The 25,811-nt window shown below is 39.1% G+C and overlaps 1 protein-coding gene across 1 annotated transcript in view; it reads right to left on the reverse strand.

The window, feature by feature from the left end:
• The window catches only part of chn2 (chimerin 2), a 44,831-nt gene extending 22,412 nt beyond the window's left edge, over positions 1–22,419 (reverse strand). The window contains exons 1-6 of the mRNA XM_038269514.1: positions 21,858–22,419; positions 8,717–8,755; positions 4,860–4,915; positions 1,672–1,703; positions 1,382–1,495; positions 1,009–1,279 (exon numbers count right to left, since the gene is read on the reverse strand). Of these exons, the coding sequence (XP_038125442.1) occupies positions 1,009–1,279; positions 1,382–1,495; positions 1,672–1,703; positions 4,860–4,915; positions 8,717–8,755; positions 21,858–21,906 (561 nt within the window). The 5' untranslated portion in view covers positions 21,907–22,419. The remainder of the gene's footprint in view (positions 1–1,008; positions 1,280–1,381; positions 1,496–1,671; positions 1,704–4,859; positions 4,916–8,716; positions 8,756–21,857) is intronic.
• Positions 22,420–25,811: the final 3,392 nt, after the last annotated feature.

Consider the following 25,811-nt stretch of genomic DNA (forward strand, 5'->3'; position numbering starts at 1 on the left):
TCATGCTCAGAACTTTCCTTTTTGAAAAAATTTATAGTTAGAGTGGCTCGGGATATCCAGAGCTATTCCTAGCTTGCTACTTTAGGCTTAGACTGCTGGATGATATGGGGACCACTTTCTACCATTCTGCTTTATTCTATCTATCATTCTCTCATAACTTTATGTTCTCTGTGCTTTTTCCATCATCGTAGCTTCATCTGGTCTGTTCCCATTTGGCTGTGAACCATCCTGGAGATAAATATCAGCTGTGCTCCTGCCATCAACAGGTTAGTTTATAGATGTTGTAGTTTGGCTTGTTTTTCAGTGCAATCCTGTTTATTGTAGCATAGCTAACCGTTTATGCTCTCTTTCATCCTCTGACATGGGATTTGGCTCGGAGCTCGTCTGCCTGTCTGTCTTTCCTGGGCGGGGCCACCTGTGGAGCTAGCTAACAGCTACCTTTTGTATATCTGCTTTTTTTTCTATGTCTGCTTCTGCCTCAGCAGATGGCCGCTCACACCGAGTCTGGATCTGCTGGAGGTTTCTTCCTGTTAAAAGGGAGTTTTCATCTCCACTGTTGCAACAAGCATGCTTGGTCTGAGGGATTGCTTTGGAGTCAATATGGCGATGCAATCAACTTGTTTTCCTTAGATAGAAAACCTTGAACCAATGTGACTGTATAATCTTGTTGAATTGTCTCTGTTAAGGGCCTTGAGATGACGTGTTGTTAATTGGTGCTGAATAAATAAACTGAATTGAATTAGTTTGACTAACTTAGATTAAGGCTGAGTTTTTTCGATCTCTCTACATACTGACTTAACTTAGTTAACTGCATTATGCAGACATCAGGGCCCTGTGGCACACTACACAATCTTTGGTGGGAGACCCTTGCTGCTAAATATGTGTTTTTTTTTAAAACAAACATGTGGGTCATAATCTGCACTTTAGCAGCTTTGTATAATTGTTAAGAATGTAGAATACTGGTTAGAAAATAAATCTGCATGTGAAATAAACAGTGGTCAAACTCACCCTATCATCACTCTGGAAGGTAACCCTGCGAGGCTCAGTGCGTCCGCGGCACAGTCTGTGCACCATTTTGTCTTTGAGCAGTGATGTGTAGCCGAGATGCTCATAGATCGGGTTGGTGGTCATTTTGGCTATATACTCTGCTGCCTTGGTCTCGATGTAAAGAGTTATAAGGGCGTCCGTCACCAAGTCGTGGACGGACTCAAACCTCTTCTCACCGACAAAGTGCTTCCCATCATAAAACAGTCTGTAATTCAGAGTCTGGTGTCCAAAGCTGGAAGGAAATCCATGGACAGGGGAGATATTAAAACCCTAGGATAAAAGCTGGCTAGAAAGTTAATGTTCACATTTTTTATTTTTGTGGTTCTGCTGGTACCTTAAGGCCAAGGTGTGAGTCCCAGGCTGTCTTTGGCTCTCCCTGATGAGGTAAGCACCCTCTTTACCTGCCAGCAGCTCATCTGCATATTCTCGAGATATCATGCCATGGAATCTATTAAAAAATAAGAATGCTTTTACCATTAACAACTAACTTTGGTAAAATACTTAAAAAAAAAAAACTGAGAGAATAAATGCTCATTAAAATAATAACCACTGTCTCATAAAAGGGTAATATATAGTACTTAAAAATAAACACACAAACATTGAAAGTAATAAATTTTAACTTACTCTCTGCCATAGTACTTGGGTCTGCTCTCCATCTGTAAACCAGAGGAGGAAATATTGGCTGCAGCAGTGTGATATGAAAGCTCAAATTAATAGCTCTGCAAATTGTTCCTTAAAGCCCGCATGAAAGATAAAAGACTTTACACCACAGGCCAGATTATCTCCATCTGGGACCCTGCGTCTGTTCTCAGCTAGAAAACCATAAAGCCCAATCACAGAGTAGGGGAAGATAAATTAGAGGCAGCACTCCAAAACAGCAGGTAAAAGATGACCAGCTGCAAACAAGTTAATATCAAGCATGTTAGAATGGCACACCGGAATGTATAAGGTGTCTAAAGCACAAATATATGACTGAGAGTGTATTTTTTTCTGCATCACTATTTTTTCTGCTTCTCAAAGGACTGTCATTGGGAAGCTATTCAGCTGAAAGTAAACTGAAAAGATGTTTTTTAGAGTCTTTTTCTACACAGCTTGTAGTGAAAATGCTCTAATAAAGGACGTGTTACAATGTTAAAAAAAATAATTTTGTACTGAATAATCAGCCTACCGCTAATCTCACACAACCAGCCCCACAGCTTTTACTTTGCTCAACAAAGTGTGACAGCACTCAAAATAGGATGAGACACGCATCAGTTCAGCGCGGTTATACAGCAGAAGACTGGCAGCACTCTCAGAGAAGACAGAAAAAAGTGTGTTGAATTTTGACAGTATGTTGGTATGTATGTGTTTGATTAAGAGTGGTTATAGATTTTGCAGCAAAGTAGTATTGTGTTCACTGTCTTAACTCAGAAAATACATCAGTTTGCAGGATCACAGTTTCGCAGAGGTTTTTGAGGTGCTTTCAAAACAAAAGTATGTAATGCAGACAGACAATTTTTCACATTTAGTAGGACAAAAACATATTTTAAAAACTTAACAGTTGAATTACATACCTACTGTAACACATTGATGAGGAATTGTATGAGGAAAAGGAAGAAAAAGAAAAAAAACACACATATATCTCAGCTCATAAACACTTTTGCTAACATTTTCAAATCTCTACCAAAAAAATCAATGAAAGTCCTCTACAAACACATGCCCTGTATATTAGCTATGGTGATTAGATGCAATGACCCTTTAATGTTTACTAGTCTTTGTGTCAGATTTACAGCAATTTACTCAACAACATGATAAGGTAGTGTTTATAGGCTTCAATAGTTTGCTTAGCATGACTTTTCGTTTTCTAAGAATCACCTTTTTACGGCTGCATTTCTGTAGAACAGCTAAACTATCACTAGTTAAATGTGGATTGTTTACATTTTACGTGTAATAAACTCATTCAGTTGAGTCAATTCATTAATATTTATTTTAACTCTGCAATACCACAACTAAACAAAAAAAGCCGGACATACACTGTGCGTTTGTTTTCAATTGTTGCACACAGCTACAGCTCACACTGTAGTGTGAGTTCACAGCTCACAATGTATGTTCTCACAATGTGCGACCCGACGCTCTGATGCAATCTACCTGCTCATATTGTAAGTCTAAAAAACACTTTGGACTCAGCTCCACAGTGAGATGGCGCTACTCAGACTCCTCTATCTGGAAGCCAAACGAGTAAGATATTAAGCTCACTAGAGAGAAACCTTAGGAATTTGTGCAATTTTGTGTGCGTAAAGCCCTAAAAAGAAAAGGCGACAACATATTTGGACGAAGACATGGCTACTATGGTCTGTCAATTTTAAATAAAAGAACTAAATTTCACTCGGATCCCCGCCATGCTTCTGTGTTTTCATCTGAGACGAAGAAGAATCCTTGTTTGCCCATGCCCACTGAGTGATTTTCCCACGACGGTCGACTGAAAACAAACATGTTTGATTTTCTCCAAACCTCACGATTCCTGATAGGGAGGTGGTCGTGAGAGACTGATCGCTCCTCGTTACCACCTGTACACTACACGACGCACGATCAGGCTGAAAATTGAAAAGTTCTCGCACGACTGGAAAGTCAGCCAGAAAAGGACAAAAATCGTACACTGTATGCCCAGCGTAATTTCTACTTGAGTAATGGCCGTTGTATTTTTGAAATATAGCTTTTGACACAAGGGGTCAATTTTCACTAAACTCTTACTGCAAAATACAGTAAAACTAGGGTAACCATGGAAGCTTTTATATCCATCGAAAGATTGCCTGGTTGTTGGGTCTCCAAGCTACAGTTTGCCTCTTTAACAGACAAATGACCACTTTGAGCCAAACAAATCTGACCTTTTGAACCATAAATAGGCTTAATAATTTGATATCCCCCTTCTTTTTTGCAACAGTATTTCTTTTATATATTTAAAACACTTTCAAGTGTGAAGTCATAAAATTACAATCTATTACTTGTAAAGGTCAAAATATCTAATTGTAATTCCACTATTTAGGCAGATCTTGTTGGAAGAGGGTTTTGTGTTTAGGCTGAAAACATGTTGCAGTTGACATGGCTACACTACAACATTTCCTCTCAATAAGTCACTAAAAACATTATTTTTAGCTGATAAAAAGATAACTCTTAAGTTTTAATCTCTGGCAAAAAAAAAAAAAGTGTTTAACAAGTCACTCATGAGGTGACTTAAAAGCAGTAGGAAGCCAACCCCCCACAGGTTATATTACTGATTAGTCTGGCTTCCAGCTGCTGCACTCAATCATTTTCCCAGGAATAAACTCAAACCTAAAAGTAAAAGCCTAGTTCAATCTCCACACAAGGTCTCTTGTCTAAAAGACCTGGTTTGTGAAGAGAAAGTAAAGAGGAAAAAAGGGCAAGCAGGTGTTTTAGGGTGCTGTGGTGACTAACAACCTGTTCAGAGGTGACATTGGTCATTTATCATAATGAAAACAGCCACTGATGGAAAACATTCTCTGTGCTGTGGCGCAGTATTTTTTTCTTCATGCAAACATTCAAAATTCAGTCTGTTTTAAGTACCCAGCTTCAAATTACCAAAATAAGGTCAAGTCTAATTATTATTTTGCTAAAGATAATTAGTTACTGACTCTTGTTCATTATCCATCATGTTTCCAGCAAGTCTAATGAAAGAATTTACATTTCCCGTGGTTGTGGACAGTTGATACAGACATATACTGTCAGTTTTTGAATGCTTCATGAACCCAACATGAACCCACTGATTCCAGCTGTTTTCATTAGCTAGCTTTTTAAACCTTCACTGATGCACTAACCTCCTGAGGACATGTGATCCTCTTTGGTCTCGGAGCTTCCTGCTGGAGCTGGTACACTGTCAGATAAAAACACGAATGTTAATGAAGTTTGTCTGGCCTTCTGAGCTATAAACAGCTCAGAGCAGAGCTCGGCGCAGGACATAATTGCATGCATATGGCAGAAGTTGCGTCCAAAATAAACACGGTTAACACAAAGTTCAGATGAAACAAACCTAGTGTTTTTTGCAGCATTTATAGATAGGTTTATAAGGAACAATAAGTCTGTTAAATTGAAAACAATTTTTGTACAAAGCATTTCCTTATTTACAACATCCTCTATAGTTATTGGTGACGCTAGTAAAGATAAGTAAAAATATTTTGATAAACATACCTTTTTCATGCATTTACACAAACTATTGACAACATTAATAATTAATGTAAATGTTTTGAGAAACATTACTGATATATTATTTGGAAGTTTGACTCTAAATTCCTATAAATGCCAAGCCATTTATGGACTACTCGGATTTTTCTTACACCAACTACACAAAGGAGATAGCAGAGGTAAAGAAAAACAAACTTCAGAGTTAACTTTAAGATGTGCAGCGAAGAGTGGCATTTTGGGGTTATCAAGTCTCCATAACGACAAAGAGACTCTATCTAAATCCCAACCAGGTGTTTGGGAGATACGGCAGAAAAAAAGCTTTTCCATCCCACCATTTAACATCAGGTCGGGGAGTTTACTATAAATGCTAGAGGGTATTTAACTGGAAATTGTGTGCTTTGGTTAGATGAGAATAAGATGGTCAATGGTCTTAAGGCTTAACTCAATCTTTATTTGTTAAGGCCTGTTTTGGGGTTGTTGTTTTTTTTTTTTTTTTGTCTGTTTTTGTCATTATTATGTAAATTAGAACAGCAATAGACTTCAGTATAAACAGGTTATGGCCTCAGAGCCCATATAATTGTAACTAGCTTCATCAACAGTGCCTTGTAGCTTTTGCTTCCTCCAGGGCAAACCAGAGTTTATAGTCTTGTCACATTTTAATGATGCAACTGTTGGATAAAAAGAGACAGAACCAGTTCCTCTGCTGGATTTGCTTTTCTTTTACCTGCTATGTGTTCACAGCATAGGATAGAGCATTTCTGCAAAAAGCCCAACAGGCTCAGGAGTAAAACAAAGTGCATATATTAATGAAGAATTTTAACTTGCTGTTACACGCTGCTGTCATTTTGCACATCTCTGATGTTGCCGCTATTTTCAAATATCCATTACTGTAAAAATGTCCATAGCTGTATATTGGTTATTTATTCTCCAGGAGCACAGTCTGTGCACAGTATGTTATTCTTGTGCATTTTTCTAAGGTCCACATTTGTTTGACCATTTTTTTAATAACCTTTTTGCTGCCATAAACACCAGAATTTCCCCATTGTGGGACAATAAAGGGATTTTCTATTCTATTCTATTCTATTGTAACTTTCTCTTGCAAAGGCTATGGGAACCTAATTGCTGCTACACTTAACAACTGTTGAATTTCCCAATAAATTGATCAAACAATATGGTCAAATGAATACAGAGATGGCTCCAAAGACACAAATTTACCAGTTTTCATGAGAATTTCACTTCTAGGACTTATTTATTGTTGAAGAACTACTCAATCTGAACAGGAATGGTTAAGATCGCCCTCTCTGTCTGTCTGCATGCTTCAGTGTGAAACATTAAGGAAAAGACTAAGTGTGTCAAACTGGTAAAGGGGATTATACAAAGTATTACAGGCACTGGGTGGTGGGGGTAAAATTGGCACTGGTGTTTTTGTTAAAGGAATAGTACACCCAAAACATGATTAGCCTTCATTTTCTACTCACCCCCATGCTGAACAACACTCTGGAGTACTTTTTTGATATCTCAAATGCATCTGGAGATCTGGGAGGCTTCTTGCTGTCTGCTGACATTCAAATAATGGAGGTCTATGGTGACCGAGACAGAAAGGTCCATAAAAGTCCACAAAAAACGTGTCAATATTCCTCCATACTGCTCTTCCAATGTATTCCAAGTTTCCTGAGTGGGTAGCATCCAGAATTTACTCGAAACGAAGTCATTTAGAATGTTTTTAGAGCATAAACAGTAGTGTATAGGATTTCCTGAAAGCGCGCACATGCGCGGCTCCCGACGCTACGGAAGCCGGCAGACCAAACCAGCGCATTCAGCTCGGCAAAGAACTCATGCTCTTCCTCAACACTGAAGTCCTCAGACATTTTTCTTTCGTTGTTTCTTTCTTTGCACAGGTAAACAGCACATTTCTTCTTCTACGCTTGCATTATCGGCAGAGCAGACGCGAATGCGCACTTTCATCTGGCTTGGTCTGCCGGCTTCCGTAGCGTCATGAACGCGCCGGCGCGCGCTTTCAGGAAATCCTATACACTACTGTTTATGCTCTAAAAACATTCTAAATGACTTCGTTTCGAGTAAATTCTGGATGCTACCCACTCAGGACACTTGGAATACATTGGACGAGCAGTATGGAGGAATATTGACACGTTTTTTGTGGATTTTTATGGACCTTTCTGTCTCGGTCACCATAGACCTCCATTATTTGAATATCAGCAGACAGCAAGAAGCCTCCCAGATCTCCAGATGCATTTGAGATATCAAAAAAGTACTCCAGGGTGTTGTTCAGCATGGGGGTGAGTATAAAATGAAGGCTAATCATGTTTTGGGTGTACTATTCCTTTAATATATGTATTTCTTGACATGGGATTTATTCCTGCTGATTACATGTTATGATATAAAATGTATTTTTTTTTTCTAACTTGCTGAATAATAAATTATAAGGCTGGATTGTAAAGGTTTTTACAAATCTTAACATTTAGTATGGCGGGGTGCCAGGTGTCAGGGTAATAATTGTGTAAAATAACAGATCATTTGTTGAAAACGAATTATGTGAACTTACTCTGATGTCTTTTATTGTTGACCAGCGCATGTGAACAAAATAATTTTTCCTTTCCAGTGAACACAATGTGACTTGTGGTATATTGCGAATCCATTACAGCTTGTGTTGGAAATATTATGATTAAGATATCGGGGCAATGATTTTGTAATACTGATTTATGAATCAGTATTACAAATGGAAAAAGAACAAAAATCAATAACCAAGAGACCATATCTATTGAACAGAAGTCTAATAAAAGAGTGACAAGTCCAAAATATATGGGACTGTGTTGCTGTAAAAGAGCAATAAATTACAAACTGTTGACTTTGCAGACTTAAAAAAAAAAAATGCTCAGACTTATTATTAGCTACCAGTGCTACCTAAGAAATCGCTGTGTGAGGCAGAGCTTTAAGCCCTCAGTGCAGCAGATTCTCCAGGCGGGGAGCAAGGAAGGCTCCTCACTGTGATCTTTCATGTTTTGTTATGCTGATTTAAGCCAACCCGCGAGATCTGGACACCATCCACTGCTGTGACACTAACACCTCTAAAAATACCTCAGTAGTTGGCCAGAAGCAAGAATGTTTTGAAAAAATGAATATAGACTGACTGATTAAACAGAAAATAAGGGTAGAATGGTTTCTGCTCTTCTATAAATTAAAATTGTTGTTGGGAGTTAAATAGGCTCTCATATGAGAAAGAAAAAAAACATCTATTTTGGCTTAGCCTCATATGAGATTGAAAATTGTGTTTTCCTGGTCTATTTAAGAATCTGCTGCTTCCTATTTGTGTATGTGGGTGAGTGCATCTAACTGTGCATCTTTTGTGCAGAAGAACGAGCAACGTTTCTCATTTTACGGAGAAAAACATGAATTTTTCACTGCACAGGAAGTCAGTGTAAAATGTTCCCTCCGAAAATAATAAGATAATTGGATGAAATGAATAATTACTTACAGTACGACTTCCATATGGGTGGCTGATAGTCATCAGGATCTGGAAAAGACAAAAATATTTTTTTATATAGTAATTCATTAGAGTTTTAATATTCGTCTACTCCCATATGTAATAAACAAGCCATTTATTAGGACTTTATGTGAGATTTCTCTCTCAGTTATAATTGTGCATCAGGATTCACGCTGTTCATCTGCGCACACCCTCTAATCACTGCTACAAAGATGATCAACATGCAACGCGTGTCTCTGCGTCTTTATGCACACCTGATCTACATTAAACAGTGGCAGTAGCCTGAAAACACAACATCTCTGCGGAGATGATAACACAAACACAGCAATCAAAGCATGGGGAGAGGTAATTACAGCAAGACTCTCTTCTGGGAAAGTGCGGTGAGTTATGTTTATGTGAACACTCACGGATTACATGATGGAGTGTGCTTTTGCATTAGATTAAAAATGAAAGGCGATGTAGTACATACCAAGGGGCAAGTCATGGTTTAATTTCATGTTTTAATGATTCTTTACACTCTAACAATATAGAGAATGAGATTTTTTGTCATGTAGCAACAGATTTTTCAGCTAAAGCAGAGTCGTGCAGACCTTCCCTTCCACATCTACTTTCTTCAAATTAGGTCAAACCGTTTTGTATATACAGTAAATGGGTATGAAGAACAAGGTCTCCTCAGGTGTTTAGAAGATCTTCTAACTGTATTATCTGGACTTTGTCTGTTTTTATTCTTCTGCAAAGCAGAGTGTGCCATAAATCGTTCACAGGGAGGTAAAGGTTAACAAGTGATATTAAATCCTTTAGTTTTTCGGCTTTGGATAGGTTTTATCCGTAATAAAGTGAATCATTTAAAGTCTGCTTTTATACTCAGGTTATCTTATATTTATATTGATTTGAATGTGTAATATGCAGACATAGATACACACGCTGACAATCTGTCAGCTCATTTTATAGACTGATCTAGCATAAGCTGTGCAGTTTTTAAATAGCTCATGCTACATCCTTTTCTTCAAACAAAGTTTATATCTATGAGTAATTAATGTTTCCCATATAACTTCAATGGTGTTTATTATTTTGTAATTTCCTTTTCTCTTCTGTAGGTCTTTATTTTGTTTAAGGGTGTCCTCTAAGGAACAAAGGAAACTGTCCACAAGGTTTAGGAGCGTGTTTATGAGATTGGTTGACCATTCTTCCAGAAACACAGTTGTGAAGTCACACACTGATGTTGAATGAGAAGGCCTGGCTCTCAGTCCGCACTCTAATTTATCCAAAAATGTCTTTAATGGGTTCAGGTTAGGACTCTGTGCAGGCCAGTCCAGTCAGAGTCTGCCATCCATGTCTTTATGGACCTTGCTTTGTGCACTGATGCATGGCCATGTCGTCTCCAAACTGATCCCACAAAGTTGGGAGCACAGAATTGTTCTAAATGTTTGCTATGATGATGAATTCAGAGTTCCTTTCAGTAAAGCTAAGGAGCTAAACCAAGCTCCAGAAAAATCAACCCCACACCATAACACCCCCTCCATCAAACTTTACACCTGGCTCAATGCAGTCAGACAAATACTGTTCTCCTGGCAACCAGCAAACCCAGACCCAACCATCAGATTTCCAGATGGAGAAGCTTGGTTCGTTGTTCTAGAGAATGCATCTCCACTGCTCTGGAGTCCAGTGGTGACATGCTTTACACTACTGCATTCAACTCTTTGCATTGCACTATGGTTTGGATCGAGCTGCTCAACCATGGAAGCTCATTCCATGAAGTTCTCTGTTCTTAGGCTATTTTGAGAGCTGCATGAAGTTTGCAGATGTGTTGTGACTAACTCTGCAGAAGGCAGAACTTTTTTTACTTAATGCACTTCAGAATCCACTGACCCCATTCCATCATTTTAAAGAACTCACCACTTTGTGGCAGAGTTGTTGTGGTTCCCAAACACTTTTTTTACTATACAGCACAAAGCTGACTGTGGAGTATTTAGGAACGAGGAAATTTCATGACTGGATTTGTTGCACAGGTGACATCCTATTCCAGTTTCACACTGGAGCTCCTGATAGCCACCCATTCTTTCACAGTCTGCATGCCTAGGTGCTTGATTTTTTACACCTGTGCCTATGGAAGTGATTGGAATACCTCATTACAATAAATTGGAGGGGTGAGTAAATACTTTTGGCAGTGTAGTGAATATAGAATTGAGCAGCATCACTCAGCCCAAACACACTCCATGTCTCCTCAGACCACAGCCTCTTCTGGTTTACATGTAACATTTCTTCCTGAGCAAAGAGAAACGTCCCAAACTTCTCTCATGGTTTAAGACAACACAGAAAAATCATAAATCAATTTACTGGAAAAGGAGTAAGACTGCTGGAGAGTGCCAGGAACGTAGAGCAATGCCCCTAGTCAAGTACTTCAGGTAGAGAAAGATGATTTTAATACAATCGTAAACCATGTTGTCTCTGGTCCTACTCTAAGTCACAGTACTTCCTTTAACTCACATATGGAGTTTACTAGAAACAGAGAAAAGGGCAAAGCTGCGGTAAAACAAAAGAAAAACCAACATTCCTCCATTGTTTGTCACATAAATCAATCGGCATGTGTGAAGTAGAACCTGTGTCTAACTCGCATAGCGATGTTACAGGCTTTATGCTGCATCAAGGTGCTTTGAATTCACCATTAAAAATGTAAACAGTGTGTTTACTTTGAGTCAACAGAGTGGTTGCTGCTGTTGCTTCACATAATGAGGGTTTTCAACTTTGTGGTCAGATGGAATGTTTTGTTAGGAGTTACCTTGTTCTGTCATTTTATTGTTGTGTTTCTATTGTAAGTTTATAAGTACTCTATAGTTCACCAAAAGTTTACCTTTTAATGCATTCAACTACATAAAAAACATCTGCATCAAAAGAGAGGTATGTTTTCAGTGCTCTATTGGCATATTTCAAGCATGTTTTTATTTTGTAATGTTTCCCAATTGCTGAGTGACACCACTCCCTTCGAAGGCCAAACCTTTGCAAGCTGTCTGGTATTGTTTTGAAACATCAGAGGTAGTAAAGATGTAGGAAATCTGTGAGGAGGATCAGGATCATCAACTTTAACATAATCCTAGAAATATTACATATTAAATGAAGGGGGGGGGGGTCATCAAATTTTGAAAATATCTTCAGAATCATCATTACAAACAGTTCTATACTCTAGATGTGTTAAAGGTTAATTCATTTCAAAGCAAGCTCCAGGATGAGGAACATCATCATGGCAGGGTTGATGGCACCAGATGGGTTGGTTTGAGTATTTTAGAAACTGCTCATCTACTGCTTATCTATCTATTTACTTGTACAGCCATATCTCAGGTTTACAGAAAATGAAAATATCCATATGAGCAACAAAAAATACACTGTTGATGAGGGGAGATTAATTTGGAGATGGATGGAAAAGTAACAGCAGTTTTGCTATATAATAATTATAACCAAGGAATTCAGGAATGCTCCTATGAATGCATTACGTTAAAGCATATGGGCTACAGAAGCAGGAGAACATATGGGGTCGAACTGCTGCCAGCTAAAAACATAAAGGTCATGGCTAAAATTCACTCAGACTCAGATTGGAGGATAACAGATTCAAAAAATGTTTATTGGTCCAATTGGAGCAATATTGGTCCAGTCAAAATTTTATGGAAGTTTTTTGTGTAAAAGTAAAGTCTTATTGAAATCTGCCGTTTTTTGTACACCAAATTTTAAACACTGAATTTTTTTAGAGCCGTACCTTAAACACTGAATGTTTTTACACATTGAATTCCTTAAACTGAATTTTTATCTGGTGAAATTTGAGCTTCAACAAATTAAGCTGCAAAAAATTAAGCTGCAAAAATTCAGATGCAAATAATTCGACTGCAAATGTCTTGACCTTTTGGTAAACTCAAGCCAAAGCAATCCACGTACACTCAAAACATTCAAGCAGCTTCTAGCCAATGAAATTAGTTCATTTGGTCAGAAAAACAAGTTTGCCGCGGGCTGCAAATGAGCTAATTTCATTGGCTAGAAGCTGCTAGACTGCTTCGAATGTCGATTGCTTTGGCTTGAGTTCACCAAAAGGTCAACACATTTGCAGCTGAACTTTTGGCAGCTAAACTTTTTGCAGCTGAATTTTTTGCAGGCAAATTTTTTGCAGCAGATTTTTTTGCAGCTGAATTTTTTACAGGCAAATTTCTTACCCAATATAAATTCAGTGTAAGGAATTCAATGTGTAAGAAATGTCAGTGTTATTTGGTGCTAAAAAAAATTCAGTGTTTAAAATTAAGTGTACAAAAAAAGGGAGATTAAAGTGAGACTTTCTTCCATAGAACGACAAGAAGAATTTCCTACCTTTATGAACACAACACATTTTCTTCTTTTCATCGCTATTTCCGTCTACATCTAAAAGGTCCTTGATAAACATTTTGTCGATTTTTAAGCATCACTTAAAAATCGACAAAATATCTACTTGTGTTGTTGATGCATTTTTTTATGTCATTACACCAATGGCTAAATGATTTGTAGAAGCGTTGTGTACTCATGTACCCATGAGTCGACTCTTGTGGGTCAGAAACTGAACAGTTTAGGAACCTCTTCAGTGAAGCATCTTGGAGATATGATGAAATGACAAACAAATGACCAACAAATGCAGCAACAAGATGATGCTAGCATGTAAAAAAACAAATAAGATTTTAAAGGAATGATTGTGCTGCTAAACTAGCAACTTTAACAGAGGGAAAAAAATGAAACAGGGAAATTGTGACTTTAATCTAAACCATTACAAAAACACTGAGTTCAAAAGCAACAAAGAAACAAAATAATGGGAGACTTAGAGCTTTTACACTTAGATGAGGAAACTTACACTCAGCCTCCATATGACTGTGTGGTTTGGTCAGTGTAAATGCAAAAATGCAGCCTGGCAGAGAACTTCTAAAAAGGCCCTGTTGTGGTTTGAAGCTGCGAATAGGACACGAAAAGACAAGTGGAAAATAAAAGGAGATGATATAGACCAGTGTCTGCTCTTAGATAACAGAAACACAGATTCTTATCTTTTTTTAATAAAAAACACCACAAGCACCACATTTTCTACTTCCCATTTATCCGCAGAAAACCATAGAAATCACACTGAAATGCATATCAAATTTCCAACATATTTTCAAAATCTCTTCATGCGAAAAAAAAAAAATTTAGATACTTCTTATTTACACTGATGTACATTTTCCATCATCAAGCTTTTTGGGTGATTATCGGTTCCTTTTCCCGTGGTTTTAAAATCTATGAAACTTTAATCTTAGGTCAGCTCTGCGCAATAGTTCAGAAATATTTAATGAGCAATGTCAACAATGAGTCATGTTGATCCTGAGGATACATGTTGTTCATGCAAAGCATTCCTTTGTACTCAGGAGCAGATCAGTGCCGCACCTCTCTGGCCAGAGGGGGGAAAAACAAGGCAGACCAGGAACTGGGTCATGGAAACCAGTGAGCACTTGCTGGGTGGGATTAGTGAACCTCAAGAATTAATTACTCATATAAATTGCATAAAAATTAAGATTTCTATCACTACACGTTTGATTAATCTAACCGTGCTTTTGGAAGCATTTTTCTTCTGCTTTTCATTGTAGGTTTGAATGAAGGCTCAGTGCATTTCTATCAAAACTGGAAAGAAAATCCATACATTTCCTGAATGTATCATAGACACAAAAAAGAGATTAAGGTGAATTTATTCACAAAAATGAATAATTTAATGAATTAACCATCAAGTTAACATCTACAGCATAAAAAAACACCTCTATAGAAATTGTGCTTCAATAGCCTTCAAGGTCTGTTTGCTGATGAGTGGCCAACCTGTCTCAGAAAAATCTATTGTCTTAACACTGAAGCTTTGTCACAGTGCACCGTGCTGGCAACAGTCTGGGAGATTTATTTTACTGTGGCTTATTTAAAGAATGTGATTTCACCTGGTCGCCTGCCAAATGCTCTCTTTTTCGATCTAATACTTATTAATGACGGACGACATTCCAGTCTGGAGTACTGCCTCAGCGTCGGCCACAAATAAAAAGCCTTTTCAGTGTTGCTTCATTCTTTGTCCTTCTTATACAAAGAGACACATACAGATGCAGCCACATGAAGCCAGCTGAATTTAAAATACATCAAAATGAATTTTTGAGTAGTATGGAGTCTGCTTGTCGTCTAAAGATCGCTGAGAATTTATAAATGTGGAGGAGCCAGAGGGTTTGTACCTGGCAAAATTATTAATTGTGCTTCACTCCATTACTCACAGGAGAAAGGCATGCAATACAATTATCACCAGTGGCTGTTTGCTCTGACAGCAAAGAGAATATGTTATAAATAAGGATCAGGCTGTAGGACTTTCATGCCCTGAGACAACATCTGCTCTGATGTCTTTGCTCTTGGAAAAAAACATGCTGAAATTCAGGAGAGAAAGCCGGGGCTGCCGCTGACAACAGCTCAACATCTGAACTTTGATGACTATATCATAAAAAAAGGTTAAATCTAACAATAGGGACAGAAAATAATAACAGGATCAGGCCCAAGTGAAGTGAAAATGTAACGCAAAATGGCTGAAGGTGTGATAAAGATTTATTATCAATGTAATAAATCAAACCCGTCTGTCATCAGTCGTAATGCACATATTTGGATATCAGAATACATCACAAACAATAGAAACCAGATATATACATTAACTGTTGACAGAAATTAAATCACACTAAACAGTTCATTTTGCCGAATGCCTCAAAACAAGAGAGATGATTTAATTAGCTTCTTCAAGTTCAGAGGTTACATACACCAGGACAACTATGCATCAAACAAGTGCCCACATGTTGTTGTTTAAAGCTGTCTAAAATGATGTTTACTAAGGCAACAACTCAAATATGCTGCTTCCTTGTATGAAATCAAGAAAAAAATCTAATAAAATCAGAAGATTTACAGAAGGCTTCAAGTCTGGATCATCCTTGGTAACAATTTCCAAAAACCGGAAGGCGCCAAATAAGGGGGTGTCATAGTTCTTGGTTCTGTTATGTTTTCTTTTGAGTGTTCAGTTTTACTTTGCTCCATGTTTTCTAGTTTTAGTGGTTTATTTCTTATTTTGTTGTCTTCTCTGGTTATTTTTCCGTTTTCAGGTTTTCATTTGTTGCCCTCTGATGCCCTCTTGTGTTCTCCTCTTTCTCTAGCTCTTTTCCTGTCTGCTCTGTCCGCACCTGCTCCCAATCTGCTCGTTAGTCCTCTCTTTGTTTTAGTCTCCCATAAATACACTCCTTATGCAGTTCCTCAATGCTGGTTCCTCCTCAAACTTCCTTCAACTCCGTCTCACTGAGTCTTCCTCCTCGTAGTTGTTTCCACCAGATGTCCCCATGGTTTTGGTTTGTTTGACTTTGTTTTCTTGTTTGATTTTTGGATTCCTGCCTCAGTTGTTTGTTTACCTATTATTAAATCATCAATAAACTCACCTCTGCCTCCCTACCTCTGCATTTGGGTCCAGAAACGTCAACCAAATCCTGACTGGCGAAAGAGTCATCTATATGGACAGTGATTAAGGCTACAGTGTGTAATTTTCAGCGACATCTAACGTCCAGACTGCAGACCGCAGCAACATGAACATCTCCCCCACACCGCTTCTCCCCCCCAACAGTACGGCGAGCGTTACGGGACAAAATGTCTTCCACGACGTCCGCATCACCTACCTTCTCAAGTGATGAGGTTTGTTTACATAGATAATTTTACAAATAGTATTTCATTAGTCTGTGTGTTCAGTACCGTCTCAGTTCATCTCTCTCAACTTGCCGTAGTTACTTTCGAGCGTAATGGGCGATCTCGCAATCGCTAGTTTGTTGGCTCTGCGCTGCCGTAGCGCAAAGATGTCTGCCTCCATGGCTGCGAGACCCGCTCCTATGTAATTATAAATAACGAATTCTAAGGCAACGCAAATATTAAGGTTAAGAGGCTGAGCTCGTAGATGATGATAAATAACATAGTTATGTATAATATATTACATTTCTGACTGTATATCCCTGTAATTATTACACACTGTAGCTTTAAGACCAGTTTAGCTACATACTGGCTATAGGGTACCATCATCAATGTTTTAAAGTCACAAAGGCCTGATGTCATTCTTGTAAAAAATCTGCTCTGAGAATAAAATGTGTGAGAACAAAGCAGCCTCCAAACCTGGCTCAGTTACAGCAGTTCTGTAAGGAGGAATGGGCCAAAATCCTAGCAGAAACATTTTAGATGTCCCACAAATAAGTGTCCCAAGCAATGCAGATAAAAAGGAAAATCGAAAATAATAAATAAATACGGGGTACTAATTTGTTCTGTGCTTTGAGAATATCAACAAATTCCAATGCCCTTACAGTGAGGCCATAAAGGAAAACCTCACAGAATTTGCCAATGTCACAGTCAATACAATTAGTACAGTTTATATATACTTGTATTTATAAATGGATTCTTTCCTAATCAAACACAAAACAAATGTGATTTGATTTGGACATTTAATCAGAAAAATAAATCATTACAAATGAAATAGTTTTTTCTTCTTATGATATTTAACTCAAACATGACATTAAATTGGATTTCAATGAGGGGAAAATACCAGAACCTGTAGTTTATCTTTGAGTTATATGCAGACCATCAGTGCAAGCACTGTTTCAGTAGGGTGCTGCTGAACTGCAGCAGAGAGACCATCTGTGAAAAGCACAGTTTCAAAAAGATTGTTTACACTGTGAGCCGAGCAAAACATTTTTTTTGTGTGTGTATGAACAATGTTTGCCGAAAGCGTGAGGTTAACCTGTTTATAAAAATACGAATAAGTCCAATTGAACCAAAACAATATCCAAACTTGTATCTGATAGTTTGTCTGCAAGGCATATGTTTTTATCATTTTCCCTATAAAAACCAGGGCCGCATTGGAATACCTCAGGGACATCTTTGCTGATCCTACAAAACATGCAGGTAATTTGTGTGAGTCACTCGCTGCACATGACACAAAATCCTTCCCACAAGATTTATTCTGGAGGAAAATAGAAATTTATGGGACAAAAAGAGGCTGAGAGCTGCAGCCCTTGCCAGAAACATGTTGAGCAGACAGCCTCAGTGTAATACATAGCTGCAATTCTGCCTCCCTAAACAGCCATGTCATTTAGGACATGGAGCCCGAAAACCGTTCTTTAAAGCCACAGTCCTTGATTTGTTTCCAGCAATTATTTCCTGTAGGTGTCTGACAAATTGTGAGCTGCTGGTAAAGTAAAAGCCTCCATCATTATTTGAAAAAAGAAAAAAAAAGTGTCTAATATTGGCAAACATATTTACAGGGAAATAAACAGACTACAGAGTGTATCGTGCAATCTGTTTGCAATCTTATGGCTAACGGAAGATTTTTTTTTTTAAGGTGTGAATTAGAAATTCAATTAATCTCAATTCCCTTTTGAAACTCGCTTCATTATGAGTACTTCTCAAACATGACAGAAACTTAAAAGTGCAAACCTGAAAAAGAATCCAGGTATAGTGGAGGATTTTCACAAATCTTTGAGAAGGCCTTCCCTCTCTACTTAAAAAAAATGCGAATGCACGATCCTGTACCAGCTCTTAAGAGGGAACACCTATGAAACGTGTGTGAGAGCGTGCACGAGCCCATTTCTCCTCATGCACACTCTGTTTTAAAGTTGCTGTTTGTATCACTCATACAAGCTTACTTTCCAAACGAAGTTCGCAATTTATCCATTATGTCAGACTCACCAAGCGAAAATGGGGACGAGAACGTAGGACGGCCTTACGTAAACATATCACCAGAATGATTGACAATTAGGAGGACCACTTATTTTGATGATCCACTCGGAAAAATAACATCCTCCACTATACCTTTAAGTTACATTTTATTTATAGTTTGGAATAGTTGTACTTCTCAAAAATTAAAGGATATGCTGAAAAAGGAAAGACGAGCCAGGGATAAAAAAAAAAAGGCTACTTACACACTAATTTAATAGCAGTTGTCAAGCAATAGCAGTAAATAAAATAGCAGATTTTAGAAGTTTAAGACTTTTTGTAAAAATTAGGATGCATTTCCAAGCTAGGTAAAAAAAAAAGCCAGACAAAGAAGATCTATAGTGCTTTTACGTCTGTGCCATGGCACCGATGCACCCACATACGACCACAGGCACTGGCGTTCACACACCCCTCAGATGACAGCCTGAATCATATTTCTCATGCCTTGGAATGTTGAACCAAATGTCTATTTTATCCTCCCCTAAAAAGCAAACCGAAACGTGGAGTCATCTGACCACAGAGCACATGTCCAATGTTTCTCTGTCCGTCTGAGGAGAGTTTGCTCCCAGATACCTTAGCGGTATTTCTTCCCTGAGGGGAGATACTTGGCTCTCTCTCTCTTTGTAATACAGTTTCAGGTTACATTTCTGCATGCAGCACTGGATTGTGCTGAGTGGCAGTGGTTTTTCCAAGGTTCTGGCTTGTGTGGTTTTATTGATCCGCCACTGGATGCAGTGCTTACAGGGGAGCACATGGGTATCCAATAGTCGATGTTAAAAAAAAAAAAAACTTATTCTGCAGTTTTTGTTTTTTTTATTAATTGAACTGAAATAACAGTAAGTATTGTTGTAGTCTCTTTTTTTTTTGCAAACATTCTTGTGTTTCTTAACTATCAGCATCCTCTTGTATCCCAACATCTGAGATGCAAAAATTAAAAGTTTAATAATTTTCTAAAACATGCAATCCTAAAATAACAATTTCAGACAAGTTTGCAGGGCAGACTTATTGTGACGGGTTCAGATAGCAGCAGAAAGGATGACCTTATATGGAGCAGGAACCGAGACTCATTTTTTAGTCATATATATATATTTCATAGACAAGATTATTCAAATGTAGCATTTAGCTGCCAGTTCTGCACAAAGATAATGATACCCTTGTGACAACCACTCCATCCCTGGCAGCAGTGCATCTTGTAACCCCTGATAATTATATTGAGAGCCCAGCCGTAATGACAACCTTCCAATACCACAGAAAGAAAAGACTTTCCCCTTAAAGCAGCGGTGGTCAAAAAGGCTGTTTTTTTGTTGTGTTTTTTTTTTTTCAGAATCCACACATGAGATAATGTTTCGTGAGGCGTGTGGTTAGAGCGCAGACTGTATCAGCATTGGAAACGTGTGTGTGTGTGTGTGTGTGTGTGTGTATGCTGCCTGATGGGCTGTACCTCTGGAAATGTGATGCTGCCATGCGGTCTACTAGGGATAGGGAGACAGTAAGAAAGTAAAACAAACGCTGGTCCGTGCTATGCAGTGTTCTCACACATTCTACATCGTAAAAAGCCCTGTTTTTATATTCCAAACAGAATCTGAGGACACTTTGTAGCTCAAAAACAGTCTTAGCCCATGATTTATTCCACATCCTTCTATAAACACAATCTCCGAGGTATTGCATTGGGGTTTTTGTGTTATAAAGCAGCCAAAGTGCAAAATCAGGAAGCGAAAAAGAACATTATACATGGTTTTCAGGTTTGACCATAAAAATGTGAAAGGTGTGGTGTGAATTTGTATTTCAGCCTCCACCAGAGAACCTGATCAACTGTATTTAGATCCATACTTTGACAAACCTATTCTAACTTTGTTTTAAAACATCCCATGCTGGCTCAGGAATCATTGCTGAAAGACAAACCCCTAAACCCAAATCCATTTTCAGTATCTAAGAGATTAACTTTGCAGGATTCCACTGTATTAAGCTATTTTCTTATCTCCATGTCAACCTTGGATACCTTTCTTACCTCTTCTGGAAAATAAAAGGTCTCTCCCACACCATGATGCTGCCATCACCATGCTTCACCTTGAAGAGTGTGTGCAGGGTAACATGCAGTCATAGTTTATAGTAATAGTTCTTGTGGGGATCAAAAACTTAAAACTAATCATCTGACCAGTGCTTTCACATGACTGCAGGGCTCCTACACAGCTGATGGCCAACCGCTGTGAGTCATGTGGGGGAAAAGCATGTCTTCATTCTTTTGCCAATGGGCTCACTCCTGCCACTCATCCATAAAGGCTTTATTTTTTTTATAATAGATAACTGATCATCGTTCCACCTACAGTCAATGGCAGGTGGGCTTCCTGGTTTGCTACCTCAGGTTCAGGCTCAGCATTTATATTAAGATTAAGTCCAACCCAGAGGGACTCTGCTATTAGTAGATGGGGCTGAATACAAACATATGTAAATTGTTCATTATTTTTACTGCAACATTTTTACTGTCCTTTTCCTGACCTCCGCAATAATGTGGTAATTTGTGTTGGTCTGTTGCATAAAACAAACCAACAGAGAAAAATGTCTTAATGCTTCATAAAAGGTATTGAAAATATCACCTTTTATAACTGCTGAGCCATTGTGAGATATTAGATCAAACAGTAAGATAAAGTAAGTAAGATAAAGGGGTTTGTAATTTATACCACACAAACCATATTATCAACTCATAGATAAGGATGATGAATTCACTCTGCATTCATTTGAACCTTTCCTAATCCCATTTTCTTATCTTGAGAAAAAAAAACACCAAAATTCTTTAAAAAAGACAATTCCATTGCAACATTTGTGTAATAGCAAAATTTCACAACACTAATAAATTCCTGATAAGAAAAAGGGGATTTAACTGAAACTGTGCTGAACTCACTGAGGCATGGTATATTAGAAATCCTCAGTGTCAGAAAACATCTCAGCATGGTGCTGCTGCCTTTTGGGGGAGTTGTGCACACACTTTATACACATGCCAAAAACAATCCTCAAAGCCAACCAAGTGGAAAGTCAATATAGGATGTATGGATACGGTTGGCAGTCCAGCAGAGCCACAGTTACACTAAATGCACCTTACAGCCTCAGAATAAAAAATACTTATTTTCCACTTTAATATCTTTACTTCTCCATACTGCTAATGCTTGCAGCAAAGATTTCTCATTATTATTATTCAGAGGAGCTTGGAACAAGTGCTGGAGAATAAAGTGAAAATATTCCTGATGTATTGTCAGAAACATGCAAAAGTTGTATTTAAGGCGGATGAAATCATAACAGTGGTGGTTTTTACTGTTATTGTTGTCTTATATAAACCAGTGAGGGATTTGTGGGCTCTTACCAGAGGAAACCGATGAACCTGAGAGGCTTGAAGTGCTGGATGCTGCCATCCCAACCAGTTTGGTGACTGGTTCACTCCCAGTTGGCCAAGGTGGGCTGACAGCAGCTGGTCCCCGGCGGTGCCTCCATGCCACTTCAGTGCACAGCACTTCTTCTGACGGCTGATTATTTCATACCACCTTTATAATCCCAAACCCAACACCCCTCCGTCCGTCTGTCGGAATCTGCTGATCCTTATTTCCCACCTTGACTTCCCGCAGCACTGCAAGGGGCTGCCGCATTTACCCACGATTGGACCAAAGCGCGCTTCGTGGATCAGCCTCACTGAAGGCTCTCCGCACACGGTTTCTGCATGCACAGATAAGCTCTGGTTTCCATGTGCCACTTTAAGGGCTGCGATGAACACACCGCAGCGTAGGCGCGCCTTCTTAAAGCGAAAGTTTGAAAGCAAAAGAGGGAAAGAGAAAACGACCCACTTTTTTCTGTCACTTCAAAAATCCTGGTGGGTTTTTTTTCTCCTCTCGAAAGGTGCTGTTATATGATTCACTGAACAGTCAGGCTGGTTGCACCACATGATATTGGCTCAGATGCAGAGTATTTTCATCAGAAACCATGTTGTGTCATGTTACAGCGGAGCGTGGCGGAGGAGCGGATTAGAAATCATGTCGGATAAATGGCGCCATCTAGTGGCCATTCTAGTAAGCGCTAGATAATAGACTTGGGAATATTACATCCATCCATCCATTTTCTGTCATGCTTATCCCTACCGGGGTCAGCAGGTTTGCTGGTGCCTATCTCCATCTGTCTACGGGCGAGAGGCGAGGTACACCATGGACAGACACACACCGGCCCACACAACGGAAAATTTAGAGAAGCTATTCAACCTAACAGTAATGTTTTGGACTGTGGGAGGAAGCCAGAGTACCCAGAGAGAACCCAGGCATGCTACGGGAGAACATGCAAACTCCATGCAGAAACTCTCCGGGTCTAGAATCGAACCCAGAACCAATGGCGTAAATATCGGTAAGCAGAGACTGCAGCTGCTTAGGTGCCCCCGGTCTCTTAGGGGCCCTGTCACTGACACCTGGTGGGCCCCCTACACAATTGTGGATTAGGATGTATCTTTTCAGATGTAATGGCAGGGGCGGAGCTAGATGGGCCATGGCCACCCTTAGCCAATCATTGGCCACCCCTGTGGCCACCCCTACCATTTTTCCCTCTAATACAGACGGTGGCATCAGTAATACTCTGAAGGGGGATGTTCAAACATATTAAACATTTACATTTTCATATGTTAACAACTACTTGACAACAGAAACACTGTGGTTAATTATGCACATCAATATACAAATATTAAAGATGATAGATACAACAAAATTTTGAAATGTATGGGATAAAGATAAAATTATGTGCCTCTGCAAGTCATCTAGGAGTCTTCAGTGAAATCATAGATAAGTAACTACTTTAATAATAACATAAAAAATCATTAAATGTGGATATTAGTAGATTGAAATATAATCTTTTTTGCCAAATTATTATTGATAAAAGTAGGTAATGACAATTTAAATATGTTCACCCCAGAACTCAAACCTGAAAGAATTTTGTCCACTATACCTTCTATTTACACAGCATAGCAAACAAGATGGTGGTACTTTTAATTACTATGTTAATAACTGTGTATAGTTAATTAGCTATTTGGTAAAAAAAGAATTACACTCCTATAATATGTTTCAAACTGCAATAAAGATCTTAAAAGCACAATGTTTTTGAGTATTTTATTTTTTCCTCTACGACTTGGAATTATGGGTAATCCAGAGCGTCAATTAAAACCATAACCGTAACGTACAATGTGTTAGCAACGATGGATACCAAAAAGAGGTACTTAAGCGGATTCCAGAAAGAAAGGGGTGTTGTACTTCATATGGGGCCCACCCAGATAATGTTGCTTATGGGCCTATTGTTGTGTTGTTACAACATTAACCAGAACCTTCTTGCTGCAAGGCAGCATTGCTACAAACCGCACCGCTGAGCAGCCCTCAGGAATATCACATATTAGTCAGTTCACCACACCCACTGATGTCTGAATCGATTCCTAGTTGTTTAAACCCAAAATGTTTTTGTTTTTTTTGCGTTTTGCTGTCAATCAGATGATATGTTAAATAAAAGGATTTTAATTTGAACATTGCAACTATAACAAATGGAAATTAAGTATTTATTTAATTAGAGATAAAGAAGTTTACAAGATTACAGACTTCAAGCAGAAGGATGATCAGACAAATATAAATCTGGAGAGAGCAAATAAACTGAATACATTCTTAAACAGCTTCAATTCAGGAACAAGCTCAGCATCTTTTTCTCCTGCCCGCAGTCACATGAACATCCTGCCCTCTTCTGCCATTGACTCTCCTGTTTCTATTACTTTGTTTTCAGTAAAATCAGATTATGGTGCTGCTCCCTCCACCTTTCACCTGTCTACCTCTAGAAGTCAATTGAAGAGGCAACTGGAGAGACTGAATCACAGTGAATGATTCAGGTCCTGATGGTGTCATCCCCAGTGTCCTAAAGGCATGTGCAGAGCAGCTCTGTGGGATTCTACAGCACCTATTAAACCATAAACTGACCCAGGAGACAGTTCCACTGATGTAGAAGACCTGCCTTGCTTCAGTACCAAAGAAGACTCAGCCAACAGTCTTCAATAACTATAGACCTAACTATAGACCTAACATCCAACATCATGAAGGTCCTAAAGAGACTTCTGTTGGTTCACCTCAGCAAACAAACAAGCAGCTATCAGGTCCCCCTGCAGTTTGCTTATCGCTGAGAGTTGGAGTTGAAGATACCATCATACAACTGCTTCAACAAACCCACTATCATTTGGGCAAAGTAGACAGCACTGTGAGGATTATGTTCCCCGATTTCTCTGGTGCATTTAATACAATTCAGCCTGACTTACTTTGTGAGAAAATCCAGAAGACTCAGGTGGAGACATCAACAATCACCTGGATCAAATACTACCTGACAAACAGACCACAGTTTGTTAGACTGAAGGTTCAGCTGTCTACAAAATAACATATTAATGCATAGGAAACACTTTTCCAAATCCAGCCACTGTGTTCACCTGATCTTCAAATGGCACTAATTACTCACAGTGGGCAGGGTAGAAATTTAACTCAAGAAGTAGTAGTTAGAAGTAGTAGTTGGTCCTGCAGGGAACGGTCCTGCCGAGAAAGGTCCTGGGACGGTCCTGAAGAGAATGGTCCTGCAGAGAATGGTCCTGCAGAGGATGGTCCTGCAGGGAACGGTCCTGCAGAGAATGGTCCTGCAGAGAATGGTCCTGCAGGGAATGGTCCTGAAGAGGATGGTCCTGAAGAGGATGGTCCTGAAGAGAACGGTCCTGCAGAGAATGGTCCTGCAGGGAACGGTCCTGCAGAGAATGGTCCTGCAGAGAATGGTCCTGCAGAGAACGGTCCTGCAGAGAACGGTCCTGCAGGGAACGGTCCTGCAGGGAACGCTCCTGCAGGGAACGCTCCTGCAGGGAATGGTCCTGCAGAGAAAGGTCCTGCAGAGAATGGTCCTGCAGGGAACGGTCCTGCAGGGAATGGTCCTGCAGAGAACGGTCCTGCAGGGAATGGTCCTGCAGAGAACGGTCCTGTAGAGGACGGTCCTGCAGAGGATGGTCCTGCAGAGAATGCTGCACCCGCTCCCAGTCCTGGATAAGGGACAGAAAAGGATCTGCTGTGTTGATACGTTATTGTTAGAATGCTTTTATTCTTACATCAATTAGTTTACGTCTTCAATGTACTCACACTGTGACAAAGGGTTTAAGGCAGAGGTCTTCAACAGGGGGTCCATGACCCCTAGGGGATCCACAGAGGTACTACATGGGGTCCCGAAAGTTTTGGTTGATTAGGCTTTTTTTTTATATTCCCCCCTGCAATTTTTTCCAGTATTTGAA

Source organism: Cyprinodon tularosa, unplaced genomic scaffold (genome assembly GCF_016077235.1).
Source record: "Cyprinodon tularosa strain WSP-4 unplaced genomic scaffold, ASM1607723v1 ctg73, whole genome shotgun sequence".
Lineage (NCBI taxonomy): Eukaryota > Metazoa > Chordata > Actinopteri > Cyprinodontiformes > Cyprinodontidae > Cyprinodon > Cyprinodon tularosa.